Source organism: Zootoca vivipara, chromosome 4 (assembly GCF_963506605.1).
Source record: "Zootoca vivipara chromosome 4, rZooViv1.1, whole genome shotgun sequence".
NCBI classification, from domain to species: Eukaryota; Metazoa; Chordata; class Lepidosauria; order Squamata; family Lacertidae; genus Zootoca; species Zootoca vivipara.
This window is the reverse complement of record NC_083279.1, coordinates 10,979,938-10,996,370: the sequence shown is the minus strand read 5'-3', so window position 1 is coordinate 10,996,370 and position 16,433 is coordinate 10,979,938. Positions and strand designations below refer to the sequence as shown.

Here is a 16,433-nt window from a genome sequence, read left to right as displayed (position 1 = left end):
GTGTGCATTTATTCACATTCTCAATTTTGAACAGTCAAGTCACTGTGCTAGTGTGCTCAGTGCATTATTTGCAGGTGTAATTATTCCTCTCTAAACTTTGCAGCAGAAGCCAACTCTGAATGGTGTGGATTTGCTGGGGTTTGTGATGCTGTTACCTTTGTCTGATAAAGTATGCAAGGTAGCAAGACTTGTTGCCAATCCTGCCTCCCCCTTTCTGCCCCCCGAGTGGCTTGGCAACTAGTTTTTCCTGCTTAAAAAAAGCACACACAGTGTCAATACTGTATATATAAAAATTGTTTTAAAAAAACAAAAAGGTAGCCCATTTGAGGCAGGGGATGAGAGGCAGGTAAGGCAATCAACTCCACCATTTTTCTAGTTGCTGATTGGTATGTATGTCCAATGCAGCACTGAGGGGGAAGGGGAAGTTAGCTCCCTTTTGCAGGAGAAAATAAAACTCCAGGAAACCTTGTTTTAAAGTATGTTTGGGTGCCCTTGCCGTCCTATCTGTTTAAGAATACTTGAGAACATTGGTGAAGTGCTAAATCTACACACTGTATATGGGAGCAGTATGTATTCATCAAGTATGCTTCACCCATGGAGACTTGAGAATTTTCTCATCAAGATCATGATAGGGGCTGTAAGGTTTCTTAATCTAACCCTGGGTGGTATCTTTCCTTACACGCAGCTACTAAGAGAGCCACGCTCTGCCCGATTGGTACGATATAAACCCTAAATCGGACACTTTATTTTGCTTATGTGGGGTTTGGCAGCACTTCGTGCTCTCCCCTATTTTATCCTGACAATGTTTCTCTGAGGTGGATTCAGGGTAAGAGATAGTAACTGTCCCAAGATAACTTGATGAATTTCATTACAGAACGAAGATTTGAACCCAGTCCCATCACTTTTATCTGTTACATGACACTGGCTTTCCCTTTGCCAATATGGAGCCTGCATTCAAGTATCTTCACTCCATTAGCCATGGTGTGTTGTAGTTGCCTGCGGCAATGAACGGAAAAGGCAAACTTTCAGCAGGCATTCTTTCATTCATTGTGAGATTTTATAATAAGTGCTTTTTAAAGGGATGGATGAGGTTGTCCGCCATTTAACATTACCGAGCAATAAGCTGCAAGATTTTTTTTGGGGGGGGGGGGTTGGAATCTCAGGAGTTTCACTTTCCAACTCTGACGTAGCCGTAGAGTGTTTACGATAGGCCTGAATAGCAGTTTCCTGCTGTTTTTCTAAGTGAACGGCCAAAGTGTTAAGAAATGACAGTGGCAGGCAGAGAACTCTAGTGGCAAATCACAGTAGGCTGGCTTAGTGAGAATGAAAAAGAGTAATCAGATTTGCGCTTTGTTGGTGGATGGATGTTTTAAATCGCTGGGGCATCAGAACTACTTTTTTTGCTTTTGTTCTTCTTCGAAAGGGAATTGCGTGCAGCCCCTGAGTGTCTTAAGTGATATAAATTGGTCACCGTCTCCTGCTGCCTTGCCCAGAAACGGCAGAAAGATAAATGTAATGCCTACTGAGAGAGAACAGCTCCTGGAAGATAATCTGATGCAAATGCTTTGTCTTACTTAGAAAAACTAGAAGTCTTGAGATCCACAATGAGACTTTCTGAGATTAAAAATGGAGAAACCGAAAAGGAAAAGGCTCATTATGTAGGAAATGCAAAACTGTGAAGGACACTAAAATGGAAGCTGAAGCGTTCCATTTAGTAGGGAATGACATTCATATTTTTACAAAAACACGCCTTCTGTAGTGTCCGCTCAATGGTTTTGTGTGTGAATTGCTCCAGTGATTGACTCAAAGTGGTGGTGGTTTCTAATACCTGTATTCAGTATGGTTTTAACTTCCCCATCTTGTTCCAACGCTTGGATTTCTGAAGAACCATTGATAGGAAGGACTGGGGTTTTTTATAAGAGAATGAATGGATTGGAAGAGAAGGACAAAGTAATTAATGCAGAGCAGGTGGAGCAGAGAAGATCATATTTCTGTTCAATTGGCATTGCTAATACTGCATTTTCAGCTTCTATAGAACAGTACCAACCAGATGATCAAATCTCAGTTTAATAATCTGAGATAGGCATGAGGTTTAGGCACCTGGATACAGCCGCTTTGCCACGCCTTTCACACAGATGAACAAGCTAGGAACCTGCCATCATCCATAGCTACCCATTGCATCCAAACTGAGAAACGATGACTAATGGCTTCCAAACAACAAAAATATGAAGTTGTGGTTTAAAGCTGGTTTCCTAGCACAAATATAATGAGGAGCCATGACCACTCCTTTCCCTAAGGTGCAAATAACTAGACAACACATGGCATATTGGTTTGGGGATCAGATAAGGCTACAACTTTATTGGTTACAGATGTGAAGGTTTGGCCATAGGCATTGAGATAAGCAACTGCGTATGTCACACCCACTCATCTGGGAGTGAAGCCAGCGGGGTATGGGGGGGCGCGCCCTATGACCTACATCAAATTGGGGTGTCCCCCTAGTGGAGGAGTGGTATGGCCCTAGGCCCTGTCTGAGCATTGGACAGGATCCACTCCTGGATCCTTTTAACAGGATACCCTTACCCATGGAAGGCAGGCGGAGGCTACAACCTCCACTCCAACCAAGATGAGGTTTACCCAATGACTATACGCCTTACAGAGTTGCGACAATTGCTATGAGGTTGGCAAAAACCCACATGGCGGAGCCAGTTTGCCAGATGGGAAAAATTATTGCCCGGCCCCTAAATCCCACAACTGACATTGTCCATAGCAAGGTCGTGCCATCTGCAAAAAATCCTAACCTGAGGGAGGATGGATGGGAGAACTGGTGCAGTGAGTTAGAAAGAGAGAGGGTGAAAGGCCCTGTAGGCTGGGCATTTATCCTTGCCCTGAGCACAGTGCCAAGCACCGCTACTGGTCAGCTGGCATCGCGCACAAGAGAACACCCCCTAAATTCCTGCCCCAATTGGCCAATTTGGCAGTCAGATGACAATCCAGCCTGCAATAGGCTGGTTCACAGAGGATGCCCAGGGCCTGCCCACAAAGCTGCCCGCTTGAGGGCAAACAGATTTATCTAGCTTTTTTGCTGCTTGTGCAAGGGAAGAGTGTAATTTTGGCTTACTTAGCTGAGACTTGATTTTCCAAACAAAGATGGTGAATAAGTTAAAACGTGAAATGGAGCCCTCTCTGCTGAAGATTAATCGTTGCAAGATCATTGTGTATGCGTGTCTTGTTTATTATGTGTAGCTATTCAAGACTATGAAACTGCTAAGGAGCACAGTGACAGTGACCAGCAAATTTTGGAAGGCTTAGAGAAAGCCCAGCGGCTACTCAAGCAATCTCAGAAGAGAGATTACTACAAAATTTTAGGAGTAAAAAGGTGAGTACTTGATAGTCTATACATATTACTTCTTGCCAATTGTATTTTGCCTTTTCTCCAGGTCCTCACAACATCACACCCCCCTTTTACAAGTCTTTCAGGTGCCCAAAGCTGGCTTCATTTACTTGCCATCTCTTGTCACTTAGTTCTTGTTCTGTAGATTTGGGCGGTGCCTCAATGCTCCTGTAATCCAGCCCGCTGCAAAAACAGTGGTACCCCTACTTACGAATTTAATGCGTTCCGAGCGCACATTCGTAAGTGGAAAAAAATTGTAAGTCGAATCCCATAGGAATGCATTGGGAGAAAAAATTTGCAAGTCGAAGCAACCCTATCTAAAAATTCGTAAGTAGAAAATATCCTATCTAAACCACATCCAAGATGGCAGACGGAGCTCCGTTCGTAAGTAGAAACATTCGTAAGTAGAGGTACCACTGTACAAGAAATCCACTACTACAGCATCCCTGATGGGTGGTAAAGGGCTGTAGCTCCGTGGCAGAGCATCCCAGATCCATTCTCCAGCATCTCCAGCAGGGCCAGCCCAATGGCCAGGCTCCGTGGCGCAGGGCGCCACGGCGCCGGCCCACCTGGGGGGGCGCCTCGCAGCTGCGCCCGCCCGCCGCTCCGCCTCACAGCAGCGTCCTCAACAGCAGCACTGCGTGCTAAGCCCGCCTGCCCGTCGCGCAGCAGCGCCCTCGGCAGCCGCATTGCGCACTGAGCCCGGGCTGCCCGCCCGTCGCGCTGGAAAACATGGCGGCGGGGGGCGCCGGAGGGATCCGTCGCACCAGGGCGCCAGAGGTGCTTAAGACGGTCCTTATCTCCAGATAGGACTGGGGGAGACTCTCTCTCTGAAACCCTGGAGAGCAGCTGCTAGTCAGCGTTGACAGCAATAAACTAGATGGACCTGTAGTCTGATTCAGTATAAAGCAGCTTCCTGGGACCATAGAACACTGGCCCTAAAGGATCTTCACTGCAATTACTCCAGAATGCAGCAGCTAGACTGGTGACTGGGAGTAGCCGCCGGGACCACATAACACTGGTCCTGAGAGATCTACACTGGCTCCCAGTACATTTCCAAGCACAATTCAAAGTGCTGGTGCTGAGCTTTAAAGCCCTAAACAGCTTTGGCCCTGTATATCTGAAGGAGCATCTCCACCCCCATCATTCAGCCTGGACACCGAGGTCCAGCTCCGAGGGCCTTCTGGCGGTTCCCTCACTGTGAGATGTGAAGTTACAGGGAACCAGGCAGAGGGCCTTCTCAGGTGTGATGCTCGCCCTGTATGATCTTTTGTAGACATCTGAAGGCAGCCCTTTATCAGGATGCTTTTAATGTGTGATGTTCTTTTGTGTTGTGTTTCTGTATAATATGTTGGAAGCCTCCCGAGTGGCTGGGGCAACCCAGTAAGATCAGTGGGGTACAAGAAACTTCTTTTTATTATTCCTGTGTTCATCCAGTTCATCCATATTCTGTGTGAGTCTGTTCCACTGTCACGGCCCATGAGGAAGTCCTCCTGAATGTTTAATCCTAAAACTGTGTACTTTTCCCTGTTGCTAGACCATCTTTTATGGAGACTAAAATGAATGGTTATTTCTTTATTCCACATAAAACTTTTTTTCTCCCCCCTCCCCCAACAATACTTTAGAGACTTCTTCAACCTCCGAAGGAAAGTACATAATTTTTTATTTGTTTGGCCAGAAGCCATAACAAAACTAAAATATCAACACAAAATATAATCCAAAAGAACCAACAACGCGCACGTACTGGAGAGAACCGTGATTAGATAAGCTCTGGCCTCCAAAGGGGTACACTGCGTCCTAAAGCAATGTTAATTTTGAGCGGAGAGCAAATTCATTTGAACAGGCAGCACCAAAAAGCCTCATTAGCTAAAGGCTGGATGAAGTATTAAGCAAAGAACAAAGCCAGTGTTACAGAAAAGCAAATAGCCATGGAAGGGGAAAAAAGAATGACATAAAAGACCATGGGCTGAAACAACCTGGAAAGTGAGGAAGGCGATTGCTCAGAAGTGTCTTCTAGAAATACCAGTCTCCCGTGTGCAAACTCACGTCTTTAAAAGGGTACAGATTTAAGAGCATAGCAACAAGAGTTGGGCAGGAAGGCTTTCTCCCACCTCACCTGATGTGCTTTGGTGCAGAGTCTTGCTCTTCACTCTCTGCCTGTCCTCAGTTGACCACTTTTCACTTTTAGCAAAAGCTGCTGTGTGGGGTCCCCAGTCAGAATTATGCTTGCCCCCCTGTGCAATTTGCTGCAAACAGCACCCCTTGAGGAAGCAAATTGCAGCTGGAAGCATGGAGAGACTTTTGACAAGAAGCAGTTGTCACTCTGCACAACTGCTTTTCCTTCAGATGAAAAGTAACCAGCTTATGGCACACTTTTACGAAAGCAGGTTTAACGAGAGGAGGAGCTTGGCCTTTAGAATGGGAACAAGGTTGCATTAACAAAAATAAAAAAATGTTGCTGTGGATCTGTAGGTGCTTCTTACATTGTTGTTGCTCTACTGCAGAGGTGGGAAGCTTTTTGGCTCTGCAGGCCAGATTTTTGTCAGGAACTAGCCTCATGGGCTGCCCACTGTCAGTCGCATGACATCATAAAGACAGGTGGTTGTTGGGGCTTCAAAGCACAGCCAGGCATCTGATCGTGCAGCCAATCAAACAGGCTTCAGCTCTAGTCCCCATCAGCAATTTTATGTTTTGTTTTTCCAGACATCTTTGTTGAAAGTTCAAAAAGTACATGATACGTGCACTAAACATGATGAGACGTAAATAAAAGAAACAGCACCCGTGTAGAAGGGAAAATAGGGGGGGGAGGGGGGAAACCTCAAACTGTATACTGTACAAAGTTGCTATTGTAATTCACCAGATCTTAACCTATTACAGTATTTGTAAGAATGGATTCCAAAAATCATTGAATTTGTCCATGGCAAGTCAGTGTTTATATGCAAGTTGTGTAAGTTTGTATAAGTCTTCAGTCCAATCGTAGAAGGGAGCCACATTTTTATTTATCCAATTCATCAGTATCAGTCTTTTTGCTGTGGTAAGGGCACGGAGAGTCTACTTGTATTGTCCTTTTGTAAGGTTCCATGTGCGGGGTATATACGGTAATTCGAAAGGCTATCTTGTTCTGTAAATGTAAGGTTGTTCCATACAGTTCTGTTGAGTGTTTCAGTTACTTTTTGCCAAAAATCTTTCAATATAGCAATTTTTATGTTCTGAACCACCCTGAGACCCGTGGGTATAGGTCAGTATACAAATAAATCATCATCATCATCATCGATGATGGGTGTAAAGCCAAAGTCTGCTTGCCCTTGCACAGTTGGAAGCACCATTTAAGCCTCCTGATGGTACATCTCTGCATCTCTACCTGCCCATCTCCAGGTGTGGGGCAGGTGGACATGGATGGGGGGGGGAAGCCATACAGGCCAAGTTTGGTCTGTAGGCTAAAGGTTCCCCACCTGCAGATCTAGGGTGAAGGATGTGGTCAGGCTGCCCCTCTGTGTCTACAGTGACTACAGAAGCTCCTTGGCTTTTTTGCTCCTGCATTTCAGCCTCCTCATGAAGGGACAGACACATTCTTGGATGCCTGGTTAACATTTATGGCAACCTATGTAAATAACAAGCAGACTTAGATTAACGTTGCTCAAATTTCAAAGTAAGTGTTCCACGTGGCCCCAAATCCAAAGAACACTGGTAGCATTCGAAAGGTAATGACTTGGTAGGAGTTATCAGAAAGTTTTGGGCTGCGATGCCCTTTCTGCAGATGCTGACTGATGAAAATGCCCTGAAGAAATACTTTGGGTTTGTTTGAAATAGACTATGTATATAGATTTAGCACAATTGGATGTTACCCTTATTTCCCACTCCCCTTGTATCCCTTTTTGTCTAGTGCAGGTCTCATGTTTGTTTTTTCTCTACTGTGCATAGCCAGAGAAACTGTCTCTTTAAAAAAAAAACCCAAAAGAATTCAGGCTAGGGTTGCTGGCATTCTTGAGCCCTATTGAAGTATTCAAGCAACATGCAAAGGGGTGGGAAATTGTAGAGGCATGAGAGGCACATTCACTGCCTAGGTCTGAAGGGGGCTTCTAAGTGCATTCAGATGGATGCATTTAAGATACCTCTGAACGATCAGCTACCCTGATAATAACAGAAGGTGCTTGATCCTACAGAGGCATCCAATCCTTTGCTTAGCTGAATGCACTTAGCCCCTTCAAACCTTCCCACTCAACATGGAAATGTCTCCTGTGGGGATGTTGAGGGTGGAACCTACTGCTTTTCCCGTGATCCCTTTGAATGGAGAGGGCTTTAGGTGCTGGCAAAGGTGTTCCGTTTCTGTGTGTGCTTGTGTTTCAAGACTTACCTTGACATGAAGGCAGTTGGAGAACTGATTCTTCCCGCGCTCTCTGCAGGAATGCGAGAAAACAAGAAATCGTCAAAGCATACCGAAAGCTAGCAATGCAGTGGCACCCAGATAATTTCCAGGACGAGGAAGAGAAGAAGAAAGCAGAGAAGAAGTTTATTGATATTGCAGCTGCCAAAGAAGTCCTCACTGATCCAGGTATGTGGGCTTGTAGCTTGTTCGTTCTCAAAACGATAGACCCACGCAGCCAACAAGTTTGTTTTGCTTTTCATCTCTATTTGAAAAGCAGCAGTTCTCTTCTTTGCAGATGCGCAGGCAATGCCACCCGTGTCCAGGCCTCCAGCTAGCACAATGGTGACGGATGCTGGCAGCTGGCATGCGGATGACAAGAGGCTGGCTACCTCGGGTTTCTTAATCATGCTCCACTTGTGAAAAACGCTGATTACCTGACATTTAGGGCCAATTGGGGTGGAAGGCATGCCATGGCTATCCAACCACTTGAAATTCTAGTGGTCTACCATGTTTATGAAATATCCTAGAGCCCGGTTGGATGATGTGTCCAATTCTACAGACCTCATTGCCACGTGTGTGTCTTTTCAGAGATGCGGAGCAAGTTTGATGCAGGGGAAGACCCGCTGGACGCAGAAAGCCAGCAAGGCGGAGGAAACCACTTCCACAGAGGCTGGAATACGTGGCAAGGGTTTGACCCATTCAGTTCCGGAGGACCTTTTAAATTTAAATTCCACTTCAATTAGAAACAACCTCACCACCTTCCTTTTTTGTTTCTAGGACTCTCTTTATTTTTATTTCTAGACAATTTCAATTAGGAGTTTCGGTCTTTAAATAAATGCCAGCTTTTCAGTGATAGGCTAAAGAGTAAGCAAGTCCACAATGGAGAGGGAAACAACAGTTATGTTAGTACTGCTTATTTTTGTACTTTTTGGTGTTAGATCTCTGATCTCTAAAGAGGTGGAAGGCTGCAGAAGTCTTTGGACCCCTTATTCTGAAGTGGGTAGAGACCTTCCACTCAAGTGTTAGAGAAGCAATTGTTTCCCCAAAGCACTTTAATTTTTCTTCTTTTTACTAAACTCTTCATGACCTTTGGAACGCAATGGGATACTTTATGCTTACTCATCGCTACAGTGAGAAAAGCAATCTAGTTTTCATTTCTGTTAAGAGGAAAAGTTTGTTTTCTTGGGAGACATTGGAGGAGCTTCTCCATCACTTCTGCATGCTGGTGGCACCTCTGAGGCACTCTGTAAACACGGCTCAGGTTATGACAAAGCCTGCTGCTTCAAAGCAGGATATGGATTGGCCTGAGTGTAGATGGTATAACTGTCCCCATACTACTTTTTAGGAGGGTTTTATGCAACATGCAAGTCCTCTAAAAAGCCACTCTAGTGCTTAAGATAATTCCCCACAGAAGCATCACTAGGACTCTTTACTTATCCAATATAGGACTGCAGCTGGCTTGTGGGCTTTTTCTAACTTATTTTTACAAGGGCAATTTTCTCGTTTGGATTAAAACCTCTTTTCTTTTTATGGTTGCTTCAGAAAGATACTTAAATAGAATGATATTCTTAATTGGTGTTAATTAAATAGATCCATTTTGAGCTTTTCACTCAACATATGCTTGACATTTGAGCAGAACGACTGAGACATTGCCCCAAATGTGCAGAACTAGTTCTGATCTTTAAGATTTTCTTTCTTAAAAGGGAAAGAGATGTGTAGTGTAAGGAAACTGTCAAGATGACAGTGTTGGGATGAGGATATCAACAATGTTTTACAATTTGATGAAAATGTGACTCCTCCAAATGGCAGTTTTTAGTGCTTCATTGCCTTACCGAATGCATATAACCAAGAAGCATTTGGGGTACAAAGGTTATATAGGAAGAAAGCACTGTTTCACTCTGTTAAACCACTGAGCTACTTGATGTCATAGGAAACCAAAGCTGACTTCCATTTTAGCTTTGCTGCAGGAACTGGGACACTTCTGATAGCCTTAAATTTAGCATTACTCTGGTACTTGTGAAATGCATTCAAAACAGAATTTAGAGTCCTTTCATAATGAGATGATGGACCTGCAAAAGTAGCTTTCAGAAAAATCTAGCCGCTCTCCAGAAGGTAATTTTTGAGCATTAAGAAATGACTTTAGTGCATTTTGGGCTCAGAGCAGCTAGTTAAATATTTCACCACCTTCTCACTCCAGCTCTCGAGTCAAAAGTTCAAGAGTAACTCTGCTAATGTAGCCTACAGTACTACTGTCATTCAATAATCCACAAACCTCCTAAACAGTTCTTGTAAGGGAGAGCTATGCGTGGAGTAAGTTCTGCATATATTTTCTTTTGCTAGATTTGCTGTTACCAAGCCATGTCAATTGTGGAGTACAATTATGTCCAGTTCGGGTCTACCGCATTCTCCCTCGCACATCCCAAAACAGCAGAGAAGTATTGAATGTTTGAAGTGCTCCTATGGCTTCTTAATTTATAACGTCTTCTGGCATAGGATGGATTTTTGGAATTGTTTCTGTGAGCACATATATCTGAACTGCACATCAGACCTTGCTCTCGGTAATCTTCCTAAGTAATGTAACCAGTGCCAACCTAATGCTTTTCCTGCATCCAATGGAAGTATGTCAAAAGTGTGGCCAAAGGCAGCTGTTATGCATTCATGCTGAAGAGTAATTTAAATAATTCCTTTTTAGGCCTATTGTTTGAAATGGGGGAGGGTTCCTGAGAGGCCCTTGCTTCTATTTGTGTGTATTTCAGTTGTTTTGGGCTATCCTTGGGTTTTTTGAGAGCTACTAGCATTGCTCTTGGGTGAAGTGCAATTAGGGCCTGCAAATTAGATTGAACAAGAGTACCCCAGTGCAGGATTTATAGTGAAAAAAGACCAGCCAGTATCAGTTAATATATATACCATTGCAGTGTGGGTGCACTTTGGAAATGTCTTGGAATAAAGCTCTATTTTTTTAAAAAACATTATGAAAGCCAAGAAGGTATTTTGAAGATAAAGATGCAAACTATTCAAGACAAGATTTTGATTAAAGCTGTGTCTAAGTTATATCTGTTTCAAGCTGCCGTCCTTTTTATGAAGTGAGATCCATACCAAGGTAAATAATTGTGCCATAGTTTTTACAATAACGACAGACGACACTGTAGAATGTTGCTTTTTAACCACCGTCTCACAGTATGGGATAATACTGATAATAGAAGCACCCCCGGTCCCTGTGAAAGAAATCTCTACAGCAACAGCTCCATCTCCCTCACATTTGTTTCATGGAGGGCTTACAGCTCCTGCTCTGTCTCAGTTTCTCCTCTACACAACATCTAGTAAAATCTGCTGGTGTTGCCATTGGCAGCCACTGGTGTGAAACCAAAATGATGCACAGCAGGAGAGAAGTAAATTTTACTGCACAAAGCGGGAATAACTTGATTTTTATTTTATGTTAAATTCTTACTGTACCATTTGGAGATGGCAGTCCATTGTTTGATGTAACATCTAGTTCCAGCCTGATACATCGTTTTATACCAGAGAGATAGGAAGTAAAGGACATGGATTAATTTGGCTTTGTGTCACAGAAACTCATAAAATTGGAAGATCAGAAGGATCTGGGAAACCATATGCCCATCAATTAATAATAATAATTTATTTATTTATACCCCAGCCACTCTGGGCAGCTCTCAACAGAATATTAAACTTCCCTAAGTAGGGCTGCCTTCAGATGTCAGTGGTAACAAGGCTGATATTGTAAAAGACAAAGCAACATAAGACTCAGGAAGAAAGAGTGATTGCAAAAGAGACACCTTGCTAATCTATACAAAGAGAGGCATTTTAGGGAAGGGGGGGAGAAATCTGAGCATATCAGCAAAGACTCTCAAACAGTCACAAAAGGTTTTGTGGAAGCAGGAAAAGGTTTATCAACTGGAATCCGGTGCAGCTGAATGAGGGTCTCACAAAGATTTTGGCTTTTAAATAGATTTATAGATGAAACTGAGACAGGAGAAATTGTTATTAAATTTATATCTTACCCTTCCTCCTGACCTAAAGGAACCCAGGGCAGCAAACAGAACAGTGGCCATGTTTGCCCCAGGTTGGCAGAACAGGTAGACTAATATTTTTGGGCCCAGCAGCAGTTAAGAACATCATAATAATAATTTAGTATTTATTCCCCACCCATCTGGCTGGGTCTCCCCAGCCACTCTGGGCAGTTAGACTATCTGGGAGAACCAAAAAGGAAACTTAGGCAGGTAGATTGAAAAGAAGGTTAAAAGTATATGGGGGGGTGCAGGAGCGAGCATCTAGTAGTTCCAGTAGTTCCTCTGGGGTCTAAGCCAAGTTGCAAAGAGTGAGTATCAACTTTTAAGTTTGCAGGCTGGAACTGGATGTCGGAGGATTTGTGTCTGCAAAGGAAGTTCTTCATTTAGTAACTTCGGAGGTAGTTGCAGTTTGCTTGCCCCACACCACTTAAGTGGCTGCTCTTGGTGAGACTCGGGGCTCCGGGGCTCCTGCTTTGTTTTGTTTTCCCTGGCGCAGCATCTCTTTCAAAGCCCAGCAGAAATATTGAGGTTTAGCAAGTGCCAAGACTGTTCAGTCCTTGCTGAGCTGGCGAGCTGAACCCTCCAAAATTCAGCACTTTCTCCACGGAATAGAACCCAACTGATTTCTTGCACCAGGAGACTAAAGTTCAGTAAAAGTGACATCATACATGAGAAAGAGGCATGCAGACACGTCATACAGAAAAAGCAATGCAACTTCAAGTATTGTCTCAGATCAGCCTCCTTGGAAGCTTCTGCAGAAAGATGGACTAGAGCTTTAAAAAGAAAAGCATGAGATGGGGGTGTTTGTTTACTACAGACAGACACTTTAAAATTATTACATGAGATCTCCAACAAAATATTTGTGTAATGTGAAACAAAAGCAGTGTGCACTTAGTGAATGTAGCACCAGAATTTGTAATGCCTTTGGAAATGACAGAAGTGGCAATGCAATTGGACTGAATGACAAACTGCACATCCCACACTTTACTAGGTTTCCTTTCCACTCTGTTATTCCGTTCAAAGTCCCAATAAAATGCCAGAAGTTTTTACAGTGGTACCTCTGGTTGTGAATGGGATCTGTTCCGGAGGCCTGTTCGCAACATGAAAAGCCCGCAACCTGAAGCGCCGTATCTGCGCAGGTGCGATCTGGCGCTTGTGCGCATGCACTAAGCGTGATTTAGCGCTACTGTGCATGCGCAAGTGGCGAAACCCGGAAGTAACATGAAGTGAATGTAACATGAGGTATGACTATTTAAAAATATAGAGCATCTCTGTAGTATTTATATACATCCACAAAAACTACCACTAACCCCCAGTCTATGGCCAGTAGCTGTGTCATCAGGACACTCTTCAAATAGTGCTAAAGTTCATCATGGCTGGGATCTATAAATGAAAAACAAAACAAAAAATTATTTGAGTACACAGAATAATTGCAAGATCACACAAGAACTGAATAAAGCCAAGACTTTCCTCGTGCCATTATCTCATCACCGTTAGAATCACAATTAATTTACTTAGCCATAATCTTCTGTCCAAGTTGGTGGTTCTATTGCAAGCTGGTTCCTTCACATAGGAAACAAGACAACCAGAAGTTACTCCAGAGCTTGCTGTTCTACTTCTGGAACTAACTCACAATAAGGGCTACATCATTATACAGGGGCTTGGACAATCTCTGGATTTTATTAGGCAGTAATAATCCTTCCAGAAAAGAAAAAAGCAAACAGCTCAAATTTTAATATCAGCTACCTTGGACTGTATTGGAACATTACTGTATAGGAAAGCGAGAACACTCTTTTGCCATTCTCTATTTGCATATGCAATCACATAGGGCCTGGGTGCAGCACACCCTTGTTGCCATTTTGATTGCCATCCATGAGTTGGAGGGTAATTTTCTGAAACAATGATCTTTCTGAACTCATGAGGGCTCCCTACATGTATTAAGAAAGGCATCCTTGCATGGTTCTGAGCAGAGGCGGAGCTAGCTGCTCTGGCACCTGAAGCGGTGCACCTGGGGGGGGGGCTAGCATCCGGGGAGCACCGCCCACAGCAAGCGTCTCAGGGGGGTGGGGGCTATGTCATCCCTCATCAGGGATGACACCCAGGGTGGTCCGCTCCCCCTTCCTCCGCCAGTGGTTCTGAGGACCCCAGAGTTGCAAATTCACCAGTCCTGATAGGCAATCAAATGTCGGAACTTATTGCTTATCCCCCCTGTCCCCCCACCAAAGGTCTTTAATGAGCAAATGTTTCTATACCTCACCTTTTTGCTGAGACTGACTCATTTTCTTCTCCTTTTTTATTTGATTTATAAGCTGCTGTATTTCAGAATCATACTCTGTCCATTCAGGAACTATCCTGATAGCAGCCTCTAGTTTGGGTTCTTTGGTTTTTGGATTGTTACACTGAAATACAAATATTACAAACAGATTATGGGTCTGTTATTGTGATCCAGAAGTGTCACATGGCACAGTCCTCCTGCAACTAACACTTTAGAATGGAGGAAACCCTGGGGATAAGTCACAAATGAGGGCAGAGACGACATAGCAGGGAAACATATCTATGTTTCCCAGGTTTCAATGTTGTCCCGCTTCCCGTATCTGTTTTCCATATGGGACTCGCATTAAGCCCTAAAACACACACCATTCTGGTTCCATAGCAGAATTAGAAATTGTAGCTGTGCTGACATATCAGCAGCCATTATACAAATTATGTTGGCAAAAAAAATCCAGGTATTAATACATTTCTGGAGAACAGCATGCCATGCTTTTCAATCACTGCTCTTTAGGCAGCCTGCACATCTGGATAGCATTCTTTTTAATAAACAGAACCATCTGTCACCAGCCCCCCAGGAGCCCTCAGTCCCACCATTCATCTTTTTAAAAAACAAAACAAAACACTGCTTCATTCCAAACAAGCTCTTCTGTCAACTTCACCAAAAGCACAAGGATGTGAATCTGTCCACAGAAGACAATCTGATTCTTAAAGATGGAGATCTGATGAACAGATATAAAACTGGATAGCAATGCTCTTCTTGAAAGACACTCACACCTGTATCAAGGTGATCGACTGGAAGAGCCAAGAAAGAATTGCTATGCAATTTTTCCTTCCTGAGACACCTTGGTTGTCAAGCAAGTTATACTAGATCTACTGAAATTAATGGACCTCATGTTGATTAATTTCAATGGCCCAACTCTGAGTCAAGTTACTTCTTAGTGATTTAAGACATTTGCTTGCAGGCACAAATAGGACAGAGTCTTTGTGGTCAGGGTTACAGTGAACCACAGTTCCATGGGATGTGTTCACCAACCAGGCACTGGGATCCTACCTAAGGTGAGAAGGACACAAGCACCCCTTACACCATGGGACAGAAAGAAATCACTGAACCATGATACACCACATTTATTTGAAGACTGACTCTCTAAGCCCAAGAAAGAAAGCATGGGTTGTATTCTTCAGATTAAACATATGTAAAGTTCAGCTGCTCAATTTTAAAAGGTAAAGGTACCCTGAATGGTTAAGTCCAGTCAAAGGTGGCTATGGGGTTGCAGTGCTCATCTTGCTTCAGGCTGAGGGAGTCGGCGTTTGTCCACAGACAGCTTTCTGGGTCATGTGGCCAGCAAGACTAAACCGCTTCTGGTGTAACGGGACACCATGACGGAAGCCAGAGTGCACGGAAAGGCCGTTTACCTTCACACTGCAGTGGTACCTATTTATCTACTTGCACTGGCTTGCTTTTGAACTGCTAGGTTGGCAGGAGCTGGGACGGAGCAACGGGAGCTCACTCCATCGCGGGGATTTAAACCGCCGACCTTCTGATGGGCAAGCCCAAGAGGCTCACAGCACCAATGGAGGAAGGGCATGGAATGAGTACCTGTGCTCAGCCTGATTTCACTATAGAGTGGATTGCAGTGTGGATTGAAGAAATGCCTCATTATCCAACAGTTTACACCAGGACTGCCTTCAAGACACCATGCAACAGTATTCTCCTTTAGGATGGATAATATGTTCACTGTGGATGTGTATTGGGGGAGAGGGGAATTATAAAGTAGCTCACCAGATCAATGGTTTTAGCCTTTTTCTTGGATTCATCACTGCACCAAGTTTCACACCACAGCCACTCTTGAGGAAGAGATTTAATGGACACCTGATGAATCATGTTATTAGGAAGATCCTGGAAAAACCCACAACGTCACCAGTTAACATTGCTGCTGCGGTTCCAAGATACAAGCTGAATATTGTGAATAGTAAAATGTTACACACAATAGCTAAACAGCACTAGGCCATGCTGAAAGCAAAGGGGTGTGTTTTCTTTCCTTGACTGTGCTACTGTCACTGTAGCAAGAGCAAGCAAGACAATAGTTTTGTGACATACATACACCACTGGTTGCAGCATACCTGATCTAGGTTGGATAAACTGCCTGGATCCTTACTAAGGGCTTGGTATTGACCTCTAAGCCTGTCTCCTGCCGCAATCTTCCGGAACCTCTTCAGATCCACAACATACAAAGCACTATAAAAACGACAAGTTTGAGAGCAATGTATTAAGGTAACATTTCTTTGTATCCAAAAGAAGGGTAAACATGACGTCAAAATAAGGTCTCAACACATAAACAGAGCCCATAGAGGTTCCATGCTTTGTCTATATGTACTT

General features: G+C 43.7%; 2 protein-coding genes across 3 annotated transcripts in view; one reads left to right on the top strand and one right to left on the bottom strand.

The window, feature by feature from the left end:
* DNAJC3 (DnaJ heat shock protein family (Hsp40) member C3) overlaps positions 1–10,808 on the top strand; it is a 33,986-nt gene extending 23,178 nt beyond the window's left edge. Inside the window, exons 10-12 of the mRNA XM_035114479.2 lie at positions 3,244–3,376; positions 7,795–7,943; positions 8,346–10,808. Of these exons, the coding sequence (XP_034970370.1) occupies positions 3,244–3,376; positions 7,795–7,943; positions 8,346–8,500 (437 nt within the window). The 3' untranslated portion in view covers positions 8,501–10,808. The remainder of the gene's footprint in view (positions 1–3,243; positions 3,377–7,794; positions 7,944–8,345) is intronic.
* The window catches only part of UGGT2 (UDP-glucose glycoprotein glucosyltransferase 2), an 82,476-nt gene continuing 74,583 nt past the window's right edge, over positions 8,541–16,433 (bottom strand). For both annotated transcript variants that reach the window (XM_035114476.2, XM_035114477.2), the window contains exons 36-39: positions 16,178–16,292; positions 15,837–15,953; positions 14,043–14,184; positions 8,541–13,168 (exon numbers count right to left, since the gene is read on the bottom strand). In XM_035114476.2, the coding sequence (XP_034970367.2) occupies positions 13,146–13,168; positions 14,043–14,184; positions 15,837–15,953; positions 16,178–16,292 (397 nt within the window). In that variant the 3' untranslated portion in view covers positions 8,541–13,145. The remainder of the gene's footprint in view (positions 13,169–14,042; positions 14,185–15,836; positions 15,954–16,177; positions 16,293–16,433) is intronic.